Source organism: Heteronotia binoei, chromosome 16 (assembly GCF_032191835.1).
Source record: "Heteronotia binoei isolate CCM8104 ecotype False Entrance Well chromosome 16, APGP_CSIRO_Hbin_v1, whole genome shotgun sequence".
NCBI lineage: Eukaryota > Metazoa > Chordata > Lepidosauria > Squamata > Gekkonidae > Heteronotia > Heteronotia binoei.
The window spans coordinates 26,531,717-26,556,279 of NC_083238.1; the positions used below are offsets into that span (position 1 = coordinate 26,531,717).

The window sequence follows — 24,563 nt, forward strand, 5'->3', positions numbered from 1 at the left end:
ATACTGTTTTATGACCATAGCAACATCCCTACTGGAAAGAGGTTCCAAGAAGTCTGTCTCACAAAAGCTTCCCTGTTAAGTTCAGCAGATCAGCCTTCTTTTCTGCTTGCATATTTATTTGCACTTTCAATTGAAATTAATACAAAAAGCAACAGTTCTATCTGTGCATTGGGGCATACATAAAACTCAGGACCTAAGCGACGAGAGTTGCCAGGTCCAAGAAATATCTGGGGACTTTGAGGATGGAGCCAGGAGACTTGCGGGTAGAGCCAGGAGCAAGGTTGTGACAAGTATAATTGAACTCCAAAGAGAGTTCTGGCCATCACATTTAAAGGGACCACACACCTTTTAACTGCCTTTTCGGAATAATGAAGAATAGGGGCAACTTCTTTTGGGGCTCAAAGAACAGGACCCCCTAGTCCACTCCTTTTGAAACTTGGGAGGGTATTCTGGTGAAAGGCATGGGATGTTATGCTGAAAATTTGGTGCCTCTACCACAAAAAACGGCTCCCCAGATACCCACAGATCAATTCTCCATTATACCCTATGGGAATCAGTCTCCACAGAATATAATGGAGCACCCAGCAGACATTTCCTCCCACCCACCCCCACTTTCTGATGACCCTGAAATGGGGGGATGGCCTCCAAATTGGAGGATCCCCCTGCCCCCACCTGGGGATTGGCAACCCTATAAGCAACTATACAAAAAAACACACACAAAAATAAACGGGTGGGGGGAATGCCATTTCAAACCCTGGTCAAGATGTTCTTTTAGCTTTTTCCCTCCATGCTACTTGGGAAAAACTTTATTTCAAGTTTTACCCAAGCTGCTTCACAGTAAGGCTTGTCCTTGTATCAAAACAGGTAAGACAAAGGCGTCAGAAAGGCTCTGCAAGGGGGGGGGGGGATGAATCCTATAACAACAAAGATGGGAGGAGAGTAAAGTCGTTTAGCTATATTATCACATCATAGAACAAGCCTTGTAGAAGGCATCCTGAGATAATAGCACAAAGAAATGAAACAGGGTCTCACACCTACATGAGACAAACTGGTCTCCATGAGCACCACTGTAAACCAGAAGTCCCTAGTAGACATTTTGGTGCTCTGGTTTATCTCCAGTTGTCCACACAAATATGCTGTTTAAAGGACTGGAAAAAGATCATGTCAAGGAAAATTTATCTAATAATAACAATAAATCTATCCCAAGTTATTCTATACAGATAACAGTTCCTGAATTGCAAACAAACTACATTGTATGAAAAATTCCTGACGAAGTATGATAAAATTCACAGCCAAGCCAATAACATGAACTAGTTTTATACCATAGTTATTTTTGGTCTATTTTTGCTGTATGTACATGTATGTCGATATTTGCCAATTTCCTCTTTGCATTACTGACTCCATCCCAACAAGTCTTTTCCTGGGGGTTCCCGAAACTCCTGGGAGCAGAATATCTTCTACTTTCAATTTGCTGGATAATTTTTAGCTAATACGCTATTGACTTGTAGTAAACGTCCTGGTGTAGGTGGATTGAAGAGCTCCATTCTTACAAGTGAACTGTTCCTAAATATAGAGATAAACTAAAAAATAGCTCTTAAAGAAAAACCCACAATAAACCAGTCAAAAGCACCAGAAATATTAGATCAGAAACAGCTATATGGTAACATACACAGCAGAGAAGTAACAAACAAGCCCAGAAGTCAACCAATAATCTTCAAGTTTCTCCCACAATATTGGAAAAAAGTGGCAGGTGCAGGCGTCATTTTGACTAGGAGCTCAAAGGAGCAGAGCTCCAGAACCTCCACATTTTATTGTGCTCTTTCTTTCTTACCCCACCCCCCAAATAATTGGTTCTGAGTTCCATTGTTCAAACCCCCTGTGAGAATTTTGCTAAACTCTTAAGATCTGACAAGCTTTCTACTATTTTCCTCCACAAAAAAATTGGGGAAATAGCCAAAACGTATAAAGCAGACAGATGGAAATCATCATGTCACTGTGGCCACACAGGAGAAAGTAATTTAAAAAATATGATGAGAGTCAGGTTTTATTATAACAGTTATAATTCAAAAAGTATTTTAAGGTAGATGCTGAGTGGATATAATTTAGCACAACTTCTGGTGATGTCAGGGGTGTGTGGCATATGCAAATGAGTTGTGCTAATGAGCTCTGGTACCTCTTTTTCTACAAAATGACCCCTGAGCAAGTGTATTCTTTAATATTTCCTAAATGCTTGCTTGTTTCCGTACTCTTATTATGCCATGGCTCAGAAATCCGAAGTCTTTTATCTTTAATTAAGTTTAAGTCAAGTACAATAATAGTTATATAGCAATCTGCAATAAAGCAGAATGTTGACAGCCAAATAAAACCAATGTACTCAAATTGCATCATAATATTATTGTATAAATGTGCATATATTATACACATGATAAAACTTCTAGTCATTCATTTTCATCCAGCTTTAATTTACTCTAATATACCACAAAAAGCTGCCAAGTTTGAACAAACAGTTTTGCCAAAAATCCCTTTTCTCCCACATTTGTTTATAACACGTAATTTTGTTTATCTGCATTACAAACCAACATTTCTAAAGCAACTGCAGGCATAGTTTTTAGCTTCCAGTCCGGGTTATGTCACCTTGAGCTCAGCGGGGGTCCACGGATCGTCTCTCCCGCAGCTCCTCTGAATCAGGCAGGTGGAAGGGTAAAACAGAGGGGTTTTCTTTCGGCATGGGACTTCTACAGGAAGCCAGGGGCACAGCAGTGGCTGTTCCTGTTTTTCTTGTATGCCCCGAAGCTTCTCCGCCATGATAGCTAACACAGCAGGAAGAGGTGAACGCCTGACCGCTTGCTTTCTTTTCTTTCAATAAGCTTCTGATGTATCGCTTTCCTACCTCAAGCATGGCAATTCTACTTCACAAGTAAGTGTGTTTTCAATACCACTGGCTAATGGGTCATTTTACATAACAACAAGCGGGTCAGTTCAAAGGAAGGGAAAGAGATAAGTCAGATATGGAACTCTCAATAAGAACTGACATGCGATTTTAAAAGGCTAAGTGAGATTTTTGGGATATATTAAGTTGTTTCTCCTAGAGTAATATGGATATAAAAGCTAAAGGTCTGAAAAGTTTTGAAAAGAATTTTATGTAAAAAATAGTTAACTTAGATTAACTTTTAACAAGGCAGACAACATAAGTATTTTGTAATTTGGCAGATTTGTTCTTAATAGATAAAGATATTCGTTTCTTATGCTCATTTTAATGACGGTATTGTTAAACTAATAAGCTAGTCTGTATTTTTAATATGGTTTAGTTAAGCAGCAAAAAATTAAGACGTGGAAATCTTTTAGGAAGGAGGATTTTTGAACTGTTGTTCCCTCTGTGGGTAATTAGATATGGAATTTTTAATAAGAACTGATATGCAATTTTAAAAGGGTAAGTGAGATCTTAAGGATGGAAAAGTTTTACAAAAAATGTTATAGTTAATTTGGATCAATTGTTAAGGCAGACAGCACAATTATTTTGTAATTCGGTAGATCCGCTCCTAGTATGTTTGTGTGGAGAAACTGTCTATATTGAGATAGATAAACTATCATGTTTTATTTTTAGTTTGTTAAGGATAAAGATATTTGTTTTAGATTGCATTACGGAGAGAGAAGGTGCATTTTAGCCAAAAATCAAGATGTGGAATTTTTCAGGAGGAAGGGTTTTTGAATTGTCTCTCTCTCTGTGGGTAGCTGGATATGGAACTCTTAATAAGAACTGACATGTGACTTTTAAAGGCTAAGTGAGATTTTTGAGTTATATCAAGTTGTTTCTCCTAGAGCAATATGGATATAAGAGCTAAAGGATTGAAAAGTTTTGAGAAGAATTTGATGTAAATAAATTGGATTAAATTTTAAGAAGGCAGACAATATAATTATCTGCAATTTGGTAGATTTACTCTTAATAGATAAAGATATTTGTTTCTTAGGCTCATATTAATGATGATATTGTTAAATTAATAAACTAGTCTGTATTTTTAATATGGTTGAGAAGTAGCAAAAAATCAAGATGTGGAAATCTTCCAGGAAGAAGGGTCTTTAAACTGTTGCTCCCTCTGTGGGTAATTAGATATGGAATTTGTAATAAGAACTGATATGCAATTTTAAAAGGTCAAGTGAGATCTTTGGAAAAGTTTTACAAAAATGTTATATAAATAAATAGTTAATTTGGATCAATTGTTAAGAAGGCAGACAGCACAATTATTTTGTAATCTGGCTGATCTGCTCTTAGTATGTTTGGAGAAACTGTCTATACTGAGATAAACTATTATGTTTTATTTTTAGCTTGTTAAGGATGAAGATATTGGTTTCATATACTTATTTTAATGACGATATTGTTAAACTAACAAGTTAGTTTGTGCTTTCAATATGGTTAAGCTTAGCCACCCAGTTCTGTGTTGAGACTGCTCTCTTTTATACTTATATGTGTTGAAGAAGAAGTGTTCAGACTTGCATTTCAAGTAATAGTTTAGTAAAAAATCTATTATGAAAGATAAAGATGGTAAAATATATGGGGAGAACCTCATACTTGCAGGTAGAAAGAATTGGGTATTTTATTTGGAAGTAGAATTGTAACTGATATATTTGCATTCTTCTTTGTTTCTGCTTTTCCCACTCTGTATACACCCCTTCCCCTCTTTAATGTATCTATGCTTGGGCTTTTTCTTTTTGTAGATAAAATCAATAAAAATTATAAAAACAGTTTTTAGCTTCCAGTTTTTCACCACGAATAAACTCACAGCTTCACAAAAGAAAAAATGTAACCCAGGTTCAAAGTACAGGGTATATATGTGAGAATCAGAATGGTGTAGTGGTTAAGAGGTGTGGACTCTGGATTTGATTCCTCACTCCTCCACATGAATCCAGCTGGGTGCTCTTGGGCCACTCACAGTTCTCTCAGAACTCTCAGCCAGTGTTCCCTCTAAGTTGAGTTAGTGTGAGCTAGCTCATGGTTTTTTTATCCTCCAGCTCACATATTTTTGTCTTAGCTCAGGAAAAATGGCCCCAGAGCAAACTAATTTATGCAGAAGCTCACAGCTTTAATGTCATGAAGGGGAAAATGTATCATTAGCAGGGCTTTTTTCTGAGCAGGAATGCACAGGAACGCAGTTCTGGCTGGCTTGGTGGCAGGGGTGTGGCCTAATATGCAAAATGAAGTCTTGCTGGGCTTTTCCTACAAAAATCCCCATATGAAACAATGGTAACATCGGGGGGTGCCCTAATATGCATATGAGTTCCTGCTAGTCTTTTTCTACAAAAAAGGCCTGATCATTAGAGATGGATGAAAGTAAACGCAAAAATCCATCCCTTCAAGTACTGGGGACAGAATTCAGAACATTTCTAAGGATCTCCAAGATTCCAGAAAAGTTTGTCAAAGTTTTCAGTATACAGAATCCCCCCCCCAAAAAAAGTCAGTACCTCTTGTACTTTCTCTAGTTCATTTATACCCCACTTTTCTCCCCGCTGGTGACTGAAGTGGTGTACAACATTCTCTCTTTCTCCATTTTGTCTTCACAATACACTGTGACATTGTTAGGCTGAAGGTGTGTACAATGGCCCCAGGTCACCTAGCACACTTCCATGGCAGAGCAAGCATTCGAACCTGGGTGTCCCAGATCCTCATCCAATGCTCTAACCATTACATCAGGGGTGGCCAAACTGACTTAACATAAGAGTCACACAAAATAAATGTCAGATGTTTGACAGCCACAAGACATGAGCAAATATTATAAAAGTCTTTCTTTGCACAGAAAGATAAAATACATATGTATGCACTCTACAATACAACCATGTTAGAAGGCAACTTCTTTAAAAAACAAAAGCTGGGAATAACAGCCCCCAGAAGACCAGCATAGGAAAAGGTTAGGGAATTATTTTTTTTGTACCGGTGGGAGAAGGAAACACACATGTACCATATAAATCAATGACCACCGTTTGCATCATTATGCATTTCTTTGCCTCAACATAAAGGTTAATACTTACAACTCCTACAAGAGCCATGAAACATAGGGGGAATCCTCCACTGCCCTCTTTAATTCCATCCCTCCTTCTAGTGACTCCCTCAGCTTTTCTGCTCTCTTTTCCAGCTTTAGGTCTCCAGCCAATGTCTGTAATGGAGGAGAAGAGCTTGCAAGCCTCCCTATTTCCCCCACCTTCTCTGCTTCACACATGGTGGAAATAGTCGCCTGCCCATGGGTCAGTGCTCAGAGGCTGACTGAGGTCCTGCAAAGAGCTGCATGTAGCTCTCAAGCCACAGTTTGGCCACCCCTGCACACCATACTGCCCTGTGCGGTCTTGAAGGTTTAAAAATACACCAACCCTTGCATCTCCATAGATTACTATATAAATATAAAATTATTATGTGGAAATATACTACTACACATCAACATTTTATAGAGAACCTCTCAAAGACAATAAACAAGATAGAAACTGAAGCTGGGGACATTCCTTGTACAATATCCATGACTGCTGGATCATCCTGGTTACATGGAGAGGTCTCCACTTCAGTTGTCCTCATTTCAGACATCCCATAGTGCTTGCACAGAGGACTCCAGTATCAAGAGCCACACCTCAGTGGTAGAACATCTGCTTTGTAAGCAGACAGTTCCAGGTTCAACCCCCTGCATATCGTGTTGAAAACACCAAGTAGATGATGTCAAAGGCAGTCTCAATCTAAAACCATGGCTATGCTGCTACCAGAGTACCTCAGCTCACCTTCATACAAATGCTAACAAAAAAATAGACGATATTGACTTTGATACTATGGTCTTACAGTTACTTCATAAAGTTAGCCTGCTATCATGTGAAAGAAACAGAAACCACATGGGACACACAGCCAATACTGGATCAGGAGGGCCACAGAAAGTATGCAGTATCAAGTATATGGCATTGATTTCAGGCTAAGGATTTTAAAGCAACAGTGAGCCCCAATGTTGGTCCATACTATCCAATTTCTCAGTAAAAGTTCTATCACGTGACTTACATTCCAGCCTTCAATCAGGAAAAAAATTTTTAGCCAAGGATCATCTCTTTGAGTTCCCTAAAATAAACTGCAGAGTTTATTTGGTCTAAATGAGATCAGATTATCCACATATTCTGAACATCCAGAGTGAGATAAGCATGCAGTGCAGTACATTTCAAAAAGAATAAAATGTTCTTTCACTTTGAATACCCTTGACTTTGTTTTGGCACTTTTGAGTTGTGTTCAAGAAACCCCGCAGCTTAATTTACCTTGAACTATTATCACAGGGAAATATTTTGACCAAAACAATCCATCATGTTTTTCTTGTGTTTATCCACTGATTTACATTAATTTGGCAAGTCCAGAAGTAATCTGACGTGCCTTTTAAATTACAGACATCCACAATTCCATTGTTAAATAAGTTTCCAGGCAGGTGCTTTCACTGTAACGTTTATAACATGGGTGGAAACCAAGCAACGGGGAGCCACAAAGGAAGGGTGAGCATTAGTCTAAGTGCTGCGCTGATACTCTGTGTTAAGTGGCCAGAGATTAGAAGCAGTTTTCCTCCTCCTCTGAATTCAGTTCCCACTTTCAACTATCTTGGTTCAGATGACATATTCTACATGAGGGGAAAAGGAGCAGCTACATGGTGTATCTGAAGACTCTTGTGGGTGCACTGAAAACTCTGGGGGTGCATAAGTGGAAGGACTTCAGCTATACTTGGCATCCCGTGTTCAACCCCTAGCATCTGCAGTTAAATGGATCAGGCAGCAGGTAATGGGACAGACCTCACCTGAGACTCCAGAGACCCAGCCTGTGTAGGCATTACCGACCCTGATAGACCCATTGTCTGGTTCAGCACAAGGCAGTTTCATCTGCTCAAGTGCAAAATCTTAAGAGCACGAATCCAGCCTGTGAAGAAATGCATGTGTCCACTGGAGTATGGAAATGAGCAAAACCCTCACTCTGAATTTTAAGCTTTTTTTCCCCCTCTGGGCAGAGATCAGGCTGGAAGGGGGAAGGGCAGTTCAATTGCTTTCCAGAGTACCTCAAGCCCACCTTCATACAAATGCTAATAGATCGAGCAGAGGAGATAGCAGGTAGGTCAAGCTCTCCCCCTTCTCCAAGCAAGGAACAGAGGTTTGGAGAAATTTGACTAGAGGCTTCAGGAAGGAAAATTCTAAGAGACATCAGGAAAAGCTTTGTTGACCTGGTCAGTGGGTGGGAAAAAGAGAGGTGATAAAACTCAGAGGAGCAAGAAGGAAGTTCTCTTTTGTGGTAGGTCCATCAGAGCAAACAAAACTCTTAACTGAGGTCTGGAAGGGGCACCCATTGACCATGTGCTGGCCCAGAGAGCTACAGAAAGCTTCAATGTAATGGTAACTCTGTAAAGATTTGTAACATTCTAACCTTTAGCCACCTGTCCTATATTTTAACATCTGATGGGGCATATGTAGAGAGAGGAACAAAGGAATTGCACTTTCTCCCATTTCTTTTGAATCCCTTGCTCAATCTGGTGCTGTGCTAAAAGTATGCCTGTGGACATTTTCTTTTTAATACATACTTTATATTTATAATTTTCTATGGTGGTAGAGATTCTCTATACCACATAGACCTCAACTGTCTTGAACACAATGTTTCCAAAGGAATGCTGAGGGAAAGGCCAGCAGGTTGGTATTCCTCCAGGGGCACGCAAGGCAGTAAACTGTCCCCATGGTGACCAAGCACTGGGTAGCTGGAGATGTAGATGCAAGGCCTCAGCTCTTGGAAGGGAAGCTGGAAGTCCTGACCCTCCCAGCAACCTTACAAAGGTCAGGTGGTGGTGGTGGGCTACCGGAGAAAGAGTGAAGCCTCTCCAGGCATTGAGAGAACCTTGGACAGCAAAGAAGAATAGGGTCTGTAAGCCAGAGCAGATCTATTCCATCATACAGCTGTACAAATGTCATTTGTCAGGCAGCGGGCATCCTATACCATCTGTCTGTCCTCCCTTGCTGTGATGCTACCCCATTATCGCTATCCTGCTATTGTATTCTTGGACCATAGCTGTACTGATCTATAGAAAGTGTTCCAACCCTTTAATCATTCTAGTTGCCCTTTTCTGGACTTTCTCCAATGCTATAATATCCTTTTTGAGGTGCGGCAACCAGAACTGCACACAGTACTCCAAATGAGACCGCACCACTGATTTATACAGGGGCATTATGATACTGGCTGATTTGTTATCAATTCCCTTCCTAATAATTCCCAACATGGCATTGGCCTTTTTTATTGCAATCGCACACTGTCTTGACATTTTCACGACCCCGAGATCTCTCTCTTGGTTAGTCTCTGCCAGTTCACACCCCATCAACTTGTATTTGTAGCTGGGATTCTTGGCCCCAATGTGCATTACTTTGCACTTGGCCACATTGAACCTCATCTGCCATGCTGACGCCCACTCACCCAGCCTCAACAGATCCCTTTGGAGTGCCTCACAATCTTCTCTGGTTCTCACCACCCTGAACAATTTAGTGTCATCTGAAAACTTGGCCACTTCACTGCTCACTACCGACTTCAAATCATTTATGAACAAGTTAAAGAGCATGGGACCCAGTACTGAGCCCTGCGGCACCCCACTGCTTACCGTCCTCCACTGCGAAGACTGCCTATTTATACTCACTCTCTGCTTCCTATTAATCAGCCAGTTTTTGATCCACAAGAGGACCTGTCCTTTTACTCCATGACTCTCGAGCTTTCTAAGAAGCCTCTGATGAGGAACTTTATCAAAAGCTTTCTGGAAGTCAAGGTAAACAACATCTGTTGGGTCTCCTTTGTCCACATGTTTGTTCACCCCCTCAAAGAAATGTAACAGGTTAGTGAGGCAAGATCTTCCCTTTCAGAACCCATGCTGAGTCTTCCTCCATAACCCGTGTTCATCAATGTGCCTACTCATTCTGTCCTTGATAATGCTTTCTACCAACTTTCCTGGTATTGAAGTCAGACTAACTGGGCTGTAATTTCCCAGATCTCCTTTGGAACCCTTTTTAAAGATGAGGGTGACATTTGCTACCTTCCAGTCCTCAGAAACGGAGGGAGATATCAATGAAAGATTACAGATTTTTGTCAGAAGATCCACAAGTTCAACTTTGAGTTCTTTCAGAACTCTTGGATGTATGCCATCTGGACCTGGTGACTTATTAGCTTTTAATTCGTCTATCAACTGTAGGACCTCCTCTCTTGTCACCTCAATCTGACTCAGGCCTTTCAACACCCCTTCCAAAATTAGTGGTTCTGGAGAGGGCAAACACTTCGCATCTAGCAGTACCACAGTTCCACTGTCTAGATCCATCCCCGATTCTGGCCACAGTTGAGGGTCCCATTTCCCCCGTCCTCTTTCATCGCCACTGGAGCCTTCCTTGAAGACTACGATCGGTAATTATCACCCTGTTTGTCTATCCATGTGTTGTCTCTATATCTCTCTCTACTTTTCCTAGGACTGTATGTATGTTTCATGAACACACTGCCTTGTATGTATGCCTATATTTTTCTGGAATAAATTTTAATTGTTTTACTTAATTAGTGTCCTTGATAAATTTAAGCATTGATTTCTGGACATGGATCCTGTATACATAGATAAAAGATCCTGATTAAGCCAGGTGCTCACCTGACAATTCCCCATCCTCGTTTTGAGGGCATTTTGGCTTACAGATATTACAGAATCAGAGCCAGTTTTATGTAGTGATGTGAGAGCCAGTTTGGTGTAGTGGTTAAGTGCATGGACTCTTATCTGGGAGAACCGGATCTGAATCCCCGCTCCTCTGCTTGCAGCTGCTGGAATGGCTTTGGGTTAGCTATAGCTCTCGCAGAGCTGTCCTTCAAAAGGGCATCTTCAGTGAGGGCTCTCTCAACCCCACCTACCTCACAGGATGTTTGTTGTGGGGGAGGAAGCAGTAAAGGAGATTGTAAGCCACTCTGAGACTCTGAGATTCAGAGTGAAGGGCAGGGCATAAATCCAATATAGTCTTCTTCACTGGAGGGGGGATGATCAGCTGTAGGGCAGTCAGCGGGCTGCCTGAATGATTTGGGGTGGGGGACATCATCAAGTTTGCCCCAGAATCCCCAAGACCATTCTAAAACATTCACAAATCAACAGCCTGCTACCCATCCCAAAGCAATGTTTAAGTCTGAATCAGGCCAATACGGTCGGTCCCACATGGACATTTCGCTCTGGTTAAGTATCCAAACTGGAAAGGGTTTTTTTCCCACGCATCTGCACAGTGTTGTTCTTAGTTTGACCTACTTTAATTCAATCTGTCCCAAATGATCTTTTGGGGAAACATGGCACTCGGCATGTGATTGCACACTGCAGGGATGGGAAGGTGCACCTTTCTTGCAGATTTCGCACACATCGCCACTATAACTATTACCATTTTTTAAAAAAACAAAAGAAATCCTCCATGGCACAGGGGAGAACAGCAGCTGTGTAAGGCTAAGTCAAGCAAAGTGCGGAAAAACTGCTGCATGGATGGTCTGCTGCCTCTGAGAATGTCTCTGCATTCACAAAAGCAATGAGAATTGCATGCAGAATTTTTGCTGCTGGGAAGCAACCTACGTCAGACACTGCAGGGGGCACTGCCTCAAGAACATGCATTTACATAATGCAAATTCACGTAACAATTTTGTCACACAGTGCAGTTTTTAAGCCACTTATGGTGATCTGTGTCGAACCTGCCCTTCTGAATGGGATTGTCATGTTCACAATGCACATATGATACCAATTTTAAAAAAAAAGACATACTCTAATACAGGAGTCTCCAATGTAATGCCTGTGAGCACCACAGCTAGGCTTCTGGTTGGCTGTGCAGATATTTTTTAAAAAAACTGATTTGGCAGCAGCTACCACCACGCTACAATCATTTTCACTGTGTGACTTCAGGTAAGCTGTGGCAGACATTTTGTGGCTATGCCCACCACATTGTGTCAGAATTTGAAACATACCCACAGGTTCGAAAAGGTTGGGAAGCCCTGCTTTTATGAGTTGCATCCAGTAAACAGAATTCATTCCATATGGCTCCAAAGAAAGGTGAAAGATCACCTCACAGAAGGAACAGAGGTGCACAAACCTGCCTTAAAATAAAAAAACTAGATACAAAGGGACACAATACAGCCTGATAAGAAGAACACTGTAAGAAAGGTTATACTTATAATTAGTAAAATAGCACACAGGGTTTGCCTGTGTGTTTCAAGGAAAGCTTTTTTTACAAACATGCATTATGAGAATTTGAAGATGTTGGTGCAAAGACAACAGAAACTGTCCTATGAATAAACAACAAACCGAAGTCATAGAGTGAGAGTGAAGACTGGATCCCATAAGGATACCTTCTTGAAATTTCTCACTTTTTAAATTAGTTTTTTGTGGTTATCTAGCCTTTGTGCCTATTGTGATAAAAAACAGAACACACAATTTCTTTTCTCATAGATTTCATAAATTCAGATTCTATAAATATACCAAATAATGTGTTATATAACTACATTATAAATGAGGCAACTTGTGCTGTTCAAGCAGTAGAGGAAATTTAGGTTTGATAGTATTGCATATATTTCAGTTTCCCCAAAAAAATGTTCCTTTAAAAAATACCCAGAAGAAACTTTTTTCCCCCCTGTGGCTTCTAAATGTCCAAAAATGTTACATCTGTGGATGGATCTAGGGAATGGCTTGATCAAAAAAAGGAAAGAAGAACCACTGCGATCCAAAAATGAGTTGCACCCTTCTAAGCCAACTGACACACAATAGTAAGCAGGTCTACTCAATTCGACTCAGGTCTATTCAGTGGGGCTTACTCCCAGGCAACCATTGTTAACATTACATTATTGGAAGGATTTAACTCCATGCAGTGGCTCTGGCCCTACTTGTAGGATAGGTTTCAGAAGGTGGTACTTGGGAAGGCTGCTGTTCAGCCCTTCGGCCATGGACATATGGGGTCCTGCAAGGCTCCATTTTGTCCCCCAGGCTTCTAACATCTACATAAACTCTTGGGAGAGATCATCCAGATATCTGAACTGGGTTATCACCCAGCTCTTTCTTGCACTCCCAGCCAATTCCAGGGAAGCTGTAGAAATTCTGCACCAATGCCTGTAGGCAGCTGTAGTTAATTAAATTTGTGAATTGCTCAATCCCTGCTACTGCAAGATTCTGGGTGATGTATAACAAGGGATTAAAAAACATCAACATCATCAAACAGAGTATATAAATAGAACAACAGAGCAAATATAAAAAGACAGATGATGAGTTTTATAGTTGTTTCCCCTTCTGGACTGCTGACCTCCTCGCAGGTAGGGGAAAGGAGAAACAGAGTAAGCTTGGAGAATAAACGGGTGGGGGGGGTGCCAGCCAGTTTGAAAACCATCCCTGCCCTCAACTAAAAGCCATTTGGAACATCTTCGCCTTATAGGCCCTGCAGAATTGCATAAGGTCCTGCATCAAAGAGTTCTACCAGTTCTGAGATGGATGAAGGTTAATGAACTGAACTATAACCCTGACAAAATGCAGATGCTATTGGTGGGGAGATTTGACCCAGGAATTTAGATGTTTCCTGTTCTAGGTGAGGTTGTGCTCCTCCCAACAGAGTAGTTTTGAAGTTTGGGGGGGCTGCTGGACTTGGGCCTTCTGCTGGAAAAGCAGGTGGCAGCCATGGCCAGGAACACCATTGGCTAGTGAACCAGCTGCAGCCTTTCCTAGGCAACAAAGAACTTGTTGCTGTGGTGCATACCATAATAACATACAGATTAGATGACTGTAATGGGGCTGCCATTGAAGAACGTGTTGGTACAGAATGCTGCAACCAGAATGCTGACTGGAATGGTTCATAGGAACTATATCACTCCAGACTTGCTCCGCTTACACTGGTTCCCAATTGCCTCCTGGACCCAATTCAAGGTGCTGATACTGACCATTAAAGCCCTATATCGCTTGGGACCAACATAACTTAAGAACCTATCTATTTCAATGTAAACTTACCCAACCATTTTAAGTCATCTTCAAGGATCCTTCTTGGGTGCTCTCACTATCTGAGGCTAGATAGGTGGCAACTCAAGAAAAGCCTTCTTGGTCATGTTGCCACCAAAATTACACAATTCCCCATCCCAGAACATCCATCAGCTAGCCTGTCATTGTTTTTTGGCAGTGGGTAAAGACTTACCTGCTTTATCCGGCACTCCCTCAGTCCTTCCTGTGTATGTGCTTAGTTTCAGTTGCATTGTGTGTAAAAGCAAACTGATATTTTCAGCAGCTTTTCTGTAATAATTATAAAACATTCAATTTTTATTGCACAGGGGCCTCTTTAAAAGAGATCATTTAGGACTTCATCGTGTCACAATCCAAGCCACACACTAAATTCATTCAGAATAATGCAGTTTCAATGCACTTTCCAACTGGGTGTTGCTGTCTGAACTGGCAAAATCCAGTTGGAAAGTGCATTGAAAGTGGATTGAAAGTGCATTATTTAGTATGGATCAGTCAGAGACACTTGTTATAACTTTTACCATTTTATTATGTAGCTTAAAACCCTCTGTTGTCTTGGCGCAGAAACATGAAAACCATGATCCTGACAAGTGTAAATTGGACTACTGCAATGCCCTCTACATGGGGCTGCCCCTGTGCCGAACCCGGAAATTGCAGTTGGTGCAAAACTGAGTGTAGTTTTATAAGACTGCTGTATGTTTTTAATGTTTTAACTGTGTAAACTGTGTAAAATGTTTAAATTTTTATATTTTTATGTTAGATTTTATATGCTGTAAGCCGCCCTGAGCCACCTGGTGGGAAGGGCGGGATATAAATTGCAAATAAACTAAACTAAACTAATAAACTAAATGCAGTACTTGCAATTTTGCATTTGTTCATTTTTACATACAGGGCATTTTTCTCTGGAATTCTGGATACATTTCTTTTTAAATACAACCTATGTTTCTCAGTGATTTCAGGTTCACATTCTTCTCTCACACACTTTGTCTTTCAGAACTGGGGAAAGACTTACCTGTTTGATGCGCACATTTGCCTTGGGCAATAGGTTGGTGGACAAAACAGACGGTAACTGAGGGCAGCAAAGCTCTGGGAAAGGGTTTGGGATGGAGGAGATTTTCAGTACATCAAGTTCTGTCTCCATTCTCCTGCATTGAAAGACGATAACACATAGAGAATAATCACATACACTCAAATCGGAATTCAAGGGTACAAAACCACAACATGTTTACAAAGTTCCCCCCACCCCGAGGTCTGCAGAGGGAAACTGTTCACTTACCTTGTCTTAAAATATTATTTGTGTACCTCTCTTCTACACAAATTGTGTACCTCCACAATCTGTCTAATCCCATGAAATGGTAAACTATTTAACAGAACAAATTATATTCAGCATTGAAAAGTTTAATTCAGTATCCAAATATGCAATAATTCCTACTGTAACTGTATGAGACTGTTTCTGTCCAAGTTACACACTTTTGCTTACTTTTCTCATACCTCTAAGATGGCAAAAACTGAGGTACATGTGCTAAAGTAGCATATGATATTGTAGTTCACATCCGCTCCCCCCCACTGCCCCTTAATAGTGGGTGTATTTGAAATTTTACTTGAAAAGTTTTATTTACAGTTTTTATCTGGGGAATAAAAATAAATTTTATTTGAAAAGTGAGAGAATCACAGAAGATCCCCATTCAAGCTGAAAAGGGACAGAGCTTCTAGTGAAGAGAAGTAATCCTCGCCTAGTGAAAGACAGTTCTAAAGAGAGGAGTGATCCTTTGGTCTGCATATATAGAAAGATTTTAAACATTTTGTTTATTTTAAAGTTCCAAAAGCCTCTCATGTGCCATTTCAGAAGTAGAAGATAAGAAGCTGATTTTGTCTCTTCCCTCAAGTCCCATGGCTGGGCCAGTATCAAGATATATAACCAAGTGACAGGGTTTGACAGCCATAGACCAACAAGAAGAAAATAGATGTAGGGACTGCTCAGCAAGAAAGGAAGAAGAAATACAGGGAACATCCTGTGTGTGAGGGAAGGGGTTGAGATCTTCTAAATCTCCAGAAATTTTAAATCTTTACCTGAAAGGTTAGAATATGTCTGTTATGTCTGGAGAGCCAGTTTGGTGTAGTGGTTAAGTGTGCGGACTCTTATCTGGGAGAACCGGGTTTGATTCCCCACTCCTCCGCTTGCACCTGCTAGCATGGCCTTGGGTCAGCCATAGCTCTGGCAGAGGTTGTCCTTGAAAGGGCAGCTGCTGTGAGAGCCCTCTCAGCCCCACCCACCTCACAGGGTGTCTGTTGTGGGGGAGGAAGATAAAGGAGATTGTGAGCCGCTCTGAGACTCTTCGGAGTGGAGGGCGGGATATAAATCCAATATCTTCTTCTTATTTCAGTGAGCATTCTCATAGGCAGGAGAACTGAGCCCGTGTTTCCCTGTTCCCAGCCTGTCACTCTAATCACTATATTCCACCAGTTCTCACAGGATCCTTAAGACACTAGCAAACTAAACACCTTACACTTTTTTGGGGGGGGGGGTCTTTTTATTTAGATATTATATATCACTTCCTTCCCCCCATGGTAACTTCTCATCCTCTGCGCTTATCTTCACAGCAACCCTGTGAGGTAGGTGAGGTTGAGGAAATGACTCAGGAAAGTTTCCACAGGGATTCAAACCTTTGTCTCCCACTGATTCTAGTCCAGCTCCCTAATCACTATACCACACTGGCTCTCTGAAATCAGTATACCTTATTTTCAGAGAAACAGCTTATCGAGATCACAATCACATTGCTGAATACCAGGAAGATATACTAGGAAATAATTCAGGAGCAAGTATCATTAAACACAGTACAATTTACTTCTAAATAACTACATTTACCAGACTTAAAAATCCTGAATGTAAGATGGACCCCAGCACAAAGAGGTTACACCCAAAAAGTTTTTTATTACTATAATACTCATATGCAAATGTAAAATGATCCCCCCCCCAAAACGTAAAATGATTCCCTTGACAGCACAACTGAGAAAATAACCTTGTATCCATTTATTTACATTTATACCCTACCTTTCTCCCCAATGGAGACCCAAAGTCGCTTAGCGTTCTCCACACCTCCATTTTATCCTCACAACAACCCTGTGAGGTTAGTTAGGATAAGAGTGTATGACCAGCCCAAAATCACCCAACAAGCTCTCATGGTAGTGGCAGTGTGGGTACTGGAACCTGGGTCTCCCAGATCCTATTCCAACACTCTAGCCACTTCACCACACTTTGGGGGTAAATGCACAGGTGGAATTCTAGCAGGAGCTCCTTTGCATATTAGGCCATACACCCCTGATGCAGCCAATCCTCCAAGAGCTTAAAAGGCTCCTTTTTGTAAACTCTTGGAGGATTGGCTACATCAGGGGTGTGTGGTCTAATATGCAAAGGAACTCCTGCTAGAATTCCACCCCTGGGTAAATGTAATTTTATGCAGAGAACCCTGTCCAAAATTAGGCCATTGGTTCAGGTACAAGATTTGAAGCATTTTCTTTTGGCACCCTTCTGTTCAAGGGGCAGAGAGAATGTGAAAGCATCTTGGGCTGACAGGATCAGGTCATGTATCTAAAAAGCAGATCCAAAATCTCCTGAACCTTCCAGAAAAATGAGTGCAGGTGATACACACAACTGAGTAAAGATAAATTATACTCACACTGGGGAGGGATGGTGGCTCAGTGGTAGAGCATCTGCTTGGTAAGCAGAAGGTCCCAGGTTCAATCCCTGGCATCTCCAAAAAGGGTCCAGGCAAGTAGGCGTTAACATCCTCAGCTTGAGACCCTGGAGAGCCGCTACCAGTCTGAGAAGACAATACTGACTTTGATGAACCAAGGGTCTGATTCAGTATAAGCAGCTTCATATGTTCATATTAGCATCACCGTAACTGACTGGATTATATGCCGTGGTTATCCTTTAACCACTTTCCACTTTTACTGAACTCTTTACTTGTGAGCTGATATGTCAAGAATGCTGATGGACCTAAAGGAGAGTTTCTTCAAAAGAAACTACCCACATTCCTTGTAGACCCTAATTTTAGAGAACATTCACAGAAGGAGAAGTTTAAAGTTGAGCTTTAAGATCCAAGGCAAACTAATCTTCCAAGCTTGGGTGTCCAATAATCCACTTTACAGGAGTAAAAAGAGACTCTCAGGTAATTTTAATGATAGCTAAAGGATTGCAGCTGAGCCTGTTTACTCTGAGGTAAATCTCACTGTGCTCAGTGAGGCTTACTCCTGTGAATATGAAGCAGCCTCAATCTCTGGAGTACAGAAAAGAGTAAAATGGAAATAATGATGCTTCAATTCACTTCAACAATGATAATCACTTTCAGCCCCCTTACATTGTTCCCTGCAAGAAGATTCCTTCGCTGCCAGCATTATGTTAAAATGGAAATCCAAAACATCAAAAGTTAATAGCCTTTATTCCCCAGATAAAAACTGTAAAGGTAAAAGAGTGCATATGACAGAACCCCCTGAAATAACTTTGACAAATCAATGCTTATTGTTGTTCAGCTCTGCAGAATACTTTTAATTCATTTTTTTTTTAAACTTCCAAAGGTAAATTCCAAATTATTTCACAGTCTGCTTAGGTTATCTACGTCTATAGCATGCACCATTCTAATGGTTTTGCAAAACCCTCTTCCAAATTGCTAAAAAAAAAATTAAAAATCAGAAAGCTTTCAATCGACACCCCTCCGGTCCTGACGCAGGCTGTGAGCAAAAGGTTCCAAATTATCCAATGCATGGTCCATGCGTCAGTTGTATACAATTTCAGGATCGCTCTACCTTAGGGATTATTACTAACTTGCACTACTTTCCTTGTTCACCATTCTTCTTCAGCCGGGGGTGTGTGTGTGTGTGGGTGTGTGTGTGATTTATTCTTTTAAATTCTGTACACCACCCAAGTGCTATTTCTGGTAGAAAGGCAGGTGTCAAAGCTTCTGAACAAATGAAATTTGGAGCCTGGGGCCTCCTGCTATCCAAGGCTCTTTCTACAGGTGGAAGGAATAGGAGGAGGCGTGAGGATTCTAGCAGAATCAAAACATCCAGCCCAGACTAACCTCATGAGAGTTCAGAAGCTACACGGGGTGGGTATGCAGATGGTAGACCGTGAAGGAAGACCAGGGTTGTTCCGCAGAGGCAGGCAACGGCAAACCTCTGCTCATCTCTTGCCTTGAAAACCCCAGGGCTTGAAAACTTACCAGAAGCCAGTTGTAACTTGACAGCGCTTCATTCCTTTCTGTTCATCTCGGCAAGACCTGCCTCTGCGGGCCCTGACCATCTAGGCTTCCCGAAGCGGCTGGGCCAGGGGGGCTTGGAGAAGTTTGCAAGCAGGACGTCAAAGGCACCAGCCCTCCCCCGCTGTTGACCCCAAGCAACCCGGGGTCTCAAAGCTAGACTGCCTCTGGCCATGGAGGTGCCACCCCAGCGGCCCCGCGACGTTCTTTCCAAGAAGCTCACCTCTTCGACCTCTGTCCCTTCCCCTTCGAGGGGAGCAGCCTTACCTGTCTTCTTTGACGGGCACCCGGGTGGGAGGCATCCAGGAGGCGAAGGAGAGCTCCCCCAGGCCGCCGTGCACCGCCGAGAGTGCCCGGCGCTCCGGCGCCACCCTGCCAGCGCCGCTCTGCAAACCTGGCAACCGAGTAGCCATCGCCTCTTCCCCGCTCCTTCTGCTGCTCTAAAGGACCATCCTCCGCCGGCAGCTGAGCGCGAGGCCCGAGAGTCAGCGGGGATGTGAGCCGCGGAAGGAGCCCGGGCGAGCGCAACGCCCAGGCACACCTCCGTTGCTGCAGACCGGCGGGAGCCCCACGTGCGCCGTTCCGGAGAAGGGGCGGAGCAGCCGCAAAAGCCGCCGAGGAACCCCGCTGGCCTTTACCCCCGCCCTCCGAGGAAGTGCCGGGCGTGGCCGGGAAGAGATCCGGTCGAGGCGCGAGAGATTCAGGGGCGTCGTCGGGGCTTCTGGGGCTGTAGAGGTCAATGCGTCTTTGGGGTGGTTAGTCTCACCGTGGGAATGTGCGCAGGGACTCCGAATCGAGATCCGCTCCTGCTGTGTTTCCCTGCCTAAGGAAGCTCGGTGCGACCTAAAGCAAACGATGCCTACCGGGCAAGTCGATTGCCGCTGAGTTTTAAGAGGTGAGTTTAGGACTGCAGTCGCCGGCGACTGCAGTTCTAAACCTACTCCCCCAGAGATTGGAATCAGTCAATAGGGGAGGGACGGTGGCTCAGTGGCAGAGCATCTGCTTGGGAAGCAGAAGGTCCCAGGTTCAATCCCTGGCATCTCCAAAAAAGGGTCCAGGCAAATAGGCGTGAAAAACCTCAGCTTGAGACCCTGGAGAGCCGCTGCCAGTCTGAGAAGACAATACTGACTTTGATGGACCAAAGGTCTGATTCAGTATAAGGCAGCTTCATATGTTCATATATATATGCTATCCATATATATGCATCCTCATCCGTAGAAGAAGAGATATATATATATCTCTTCTTCTACGGATGAGGCTTGCTGCCTACCGTGGAGACTTTGCACTGCTCGGCAGCCCAATGAGATACTGAGCTACTGAGCTACTCAGAAAGAAGGTGCTTCCAGTTGAATGGGATTTGTGTGTATAGGTTGCTTGCAGGCTTGGTTTTCTTCTGTAGCTGAACTTGACATTTTTTGCACAAAAAGGAGTGGTGATGGTAGAATGTGCGTGTGCATACGGGGAGAACATATATATAGGGGTAGAACTATGCATTGTCGTAAAAGACAGATAGAAAACTCAGTCAACCAAACCTTTAAAGGCAAGGGCAGGTGGTTTAGGAAATGGACATTGGAGGTGCATCACGCACGAAGCCTTGCATATGAAAAAGGTTTCCTGCTTCATTTATTTACTTTTTCCACAGTCCGCCTTTCTCGGTGGGACTCAAGGCGGATGACATCTGGTTCTTTCCCGTAATGCTGAGCTGTGGTCCTTTTGATAGCATTAAATGGAGAAACCCCTGACTGTATGTCTCAAGCATGAAAGTGGTATGATGGGTTAGGAGCTGGTCTGTGACTGTGAGTACTCTGATGCACAAGTGAAACTCCTACAGACTGGATTCCTGGGGAATTGCCTGTGATAACACTTTTGTGTGAATTGCAGAAAGAACTCATCATGCACAGGGCAGTTCAGTCCTTGTGTGGGCGTTAGAGTTCCCCTCTGCTGTTCCTTTAAATCCAGCACAGTGTTTTCATGAGCAGAAGGACTTAACACCTGTAGAGTATGGCTTCCTCAGTTTCCCATTCCCTCAACAGCCCAAGATGCCTCCCGAAATCCTGCTCCTAAGCAGGGTTAAATAGCATTTTTGTTTCCCACAGGAGGTAGAAGTAAAGCCCCAAAAGTGGCACTCTGAGTGGAAATTGTTGTGCCCACACAACCCTGCCCAGACTCTAGAGTAGAATGACATAGTCCAGCTCCAGACTAGAGCAGAATGACATAGTTCAGCTCTAGGAAAAGACAAATATTCAATCCTGACTTCTCCCTATAAGTTAAAATGACCAAACTGAGGTCATTATGGGAAAATGAATCACTGGAAAAGACAATAATGCTTGGAAAAGTTGAAAGAAGCAGGAAAAGAGGAAGTCCAAACATGAGATTGATTGACTTACCTACAGGAGTGGTGCCACGGCCCTCAGTTTGCAACACTTGAGGAAGGCTATTAACAATAGCACATTTTGGAGGTCATCTTTCATAGGGTTACCATAAATCAGAGGTGACTTGATAGAAGATATTGGATTTATATCCCACCCTCCACTCCGAATCTCAAGAGTGGCTCACAATCTCCTTTATCTTCCTGCCCCACAGCAGGGGGGTGGCAACAGAGCATGGTGCTGCCTGGCAGTGCCGTGAAAGGAAGGAGGGCGGTGGTGGCAGCTGTGGGAGCGGCGGAGGGGGACTTGGGGCAGTGGGGAGGGAGCCAAACTAGGTGTTTGCCCTGGGGGTGAGCCCAATTTGGTGCCCACTACCTCCCAGCGTCCTAGACAACCACTTAGTTTGCCTACACCAGTGCAATGATGAGACCTGGCAGCCGTACTACTGCTACAATGCAGGAAACGAACGAATCAAACGTGAAGTTGCTGGTGGGTGTGAGGATAAGCAGAGCCACACCATCATGTGAAAGCAGTGAAGCAAGAGTGAAGTGACCAAAGAAAGGATGGGCAGGATTAGAGATGTGAAGGCTGGAAAAAAAACAACAGAAAAATTAAAAAACAACAACAGTTTTTCCCCGTTTTTTTCCAGAAGCTTTTTTTGGGGGTTTTTTTCCTGAAAAACTGGGAAAATTGGGGGGGAAAATAAATGATTATGGAATGTTTTATTTTAACATGATGAATAAAATATTTTAAGGCAAAGTGTTCAAATATTTTCCAAATCATTTCTAAAAAATACGTGTGGTATCAGATTATTCTAATTTCTGTGCACTAAAGACAAGCAAGTCCTAGGTCATGCCCATTCATTGAAACTTAGTCCTACACTCCCTTCTATACACTTCCCCCCCTATTCAATTCTTTTTATGAGAATGAGTTTTTTATTATTATTTAATACTGTGGAGAGGAAATATAAATAATTGTTACTTCTGGATTTTTAAAAATTGTTTTATGGAGGTTTTTTTGTCTGTTCCACATAAACTAGTAAACAGTTCAAGAGATTGTTGCTCCATTTGTTACAATTACAAATAAATATTATTTAAAAAGTAAATTCTGTTGTAATAATTGTTTGGATACACTATATTTTTCATCTGCTAGTTGTGATCATTTCATGCCAAGTAAAATTGTCCATAGTCATATTTTATATTCCTAAAGTAACAGAATGACTTTCAATCTGGAAAGCCGCCCTGAGACACTTAGGTGAGAAGGGCGGGGTATAAATCTTAATATAAATAAATAAATAAATAAATAAATAAATAAATAAATAAATAAAAAAAAGAAAAAAGAAGTGGGTTTTTTTCCAATTTTTTTTTCAGTCTCCCCCAAAATTTCTGGTTTCCCCCCCCCCCAAAAAAAAATGGAAAAAAATCTGGGTTTTTTTCAGAGCTTCAAAATTTCCAGAAATGTTACATCTCTAGGCAGGATGCACCCTAAATGTACCTTGTGCAGCTTGCAGAGCAATCTGCCCAGCAAACAGCCAGAGAAAAAACATAAAAACAGATTACCTTGCCAAGGGATTAGAAGGGCATTCCCTAAGAACAGGGGTCCCTGTCAGGAAAGGCAGAAAAGGACAAGACATAGAGCGTCCCATTGTGGGGCAAGGCCAAATAGCCCAGGCCTCCAATCAGAGTATCCAGGAGCTGGTCTCCATTCATCAATGAAAACATAATTACAGTGTATTCCATGACTATGTGGAGTGTTTGCTGGGTGTCCTTAGGTCAGTCACTCTCAACCTCACATTACCTCACAGGGCTGTTATTGTGAGGATTTAGGATTGCCAGGTCCGTGTTGGAGAATAACTTGAGACTTTGGAGGTGGATCCAGAAGAGGGCAGGGTTTGGGGAGGGAGGGGCCTCACCATGGAACAATGCCATAGTGTAAACCCTTCAAAGCAGCCATTTTCTCCAGGGGGAGCTGATTTCTGTCAGCTAGAGATCAGCTATAAAAGTGGGAGGTCTCCAGGTCCCACCTGGATGCTGGCAACCAAGGGTAAAAATGGAGGAGGTGAAAACACCTTTTGGGTCCCATAGGAATGAAAACCAATGTATAAATAAGTGTTTGAAGTGGGGGGGGGGGGTGCAATATCAAATGGGAAGGAGAAGAAGGGCCAACTTGGAAATTGCTTACCAGCCCAACCCATTCTCTTGGCTGGCTTCAGAATGGTACTCGCATGGCTGCTGCAGTATGTTGTACAAAATACTAGTCTAGAGGAACAAGTGGTTTAATTTGGTAGTTCCTTTGGGCCAAAGAGATAAGTACCTATACATATAATCACAGCTTTTTTTGTAGAAAAAGCCCAGTAGGAACTCATTTGCATATTAGGCCACACCCCCTGATGCGAAGCCAGCCAGAACTGAGTTCCCCTGCATTCCTGCTCAAAAAAGCCCTGCATATAATGAATTAAATATTTTTATTACAGCTGGCATTTGGTACTCAATATTAAGCCCCAACTGTGTTCAAACCATTTGTTAAACTGCTATGATTATGTAACGCAATATTTAATGTGTTATTTTATCGTTTAGGCTGAAACTAGAAAGTTCTCTATGAACTTCATATATTGTTCTTCATAAATTGCAGTTCTGAACATGGGCCAAAAAAGAGCAACAGGTTTTTTTTTCCATGTGTCGGTAATTAGATTTTGCAGAATAAAAAGTCGTAAAAACGTTGGGGGGGGGGGGAGGGAGCCCTTCACTGTTACAACACCATTTAGAAAGCAATTACTTTTGAAGCCAGAACACACAAAAGGCACCACCTCTCATATCCATCTTCTCTTAGACACAAATAGAGATTCACTGTTTGCCACTTTGCAACACGTTGGAAATGTTATAAGGCTAGATAACATCTAAAGTGTTCAGTGTTACATATTTTAAAGCTGCACAGAT

The 24,563-nt window shown here is 42.2% G+C and overlaps 1 protein-coding gene across 2 annotated transcripts in view; it reads right to left on the minus strand.

Moving 5' to 3' along the window:
- The window catches only part of GRB14 (growth factor receptor bound protein 14), a 66,223-nt gene extending 46,420 nt beyond the window's left edge, over window positions 1–19,803 (minus strand). Inside the window, exons 1-2 of one of the 2 annotated variants that reach the window (XM_060256990.1) lie at window positions 19,526–19,803; window positions 15,013–15,145 (exon numbers count right to left, since the gene is read on the minus strand). In XM_060256990.1, coding sequence (XP_060112973.1) covers window positions 15,013–15,145; window positions 19,526–19,671 — 279 coding nt within the window. In that variant the 5' untranslated portion in view covers window positions 19,672–19,803. Of the gene's footprint in view, window positions 1–15,008; window positions 15,146–19,525 lie in introns of both variants that reach the window. The other variant, XM_060256989.1, reaches the window with a different exon arrangement.
- Between the last annotated feature and the right edge of the window lie 4,760 nt (window positions 19,804–24,563).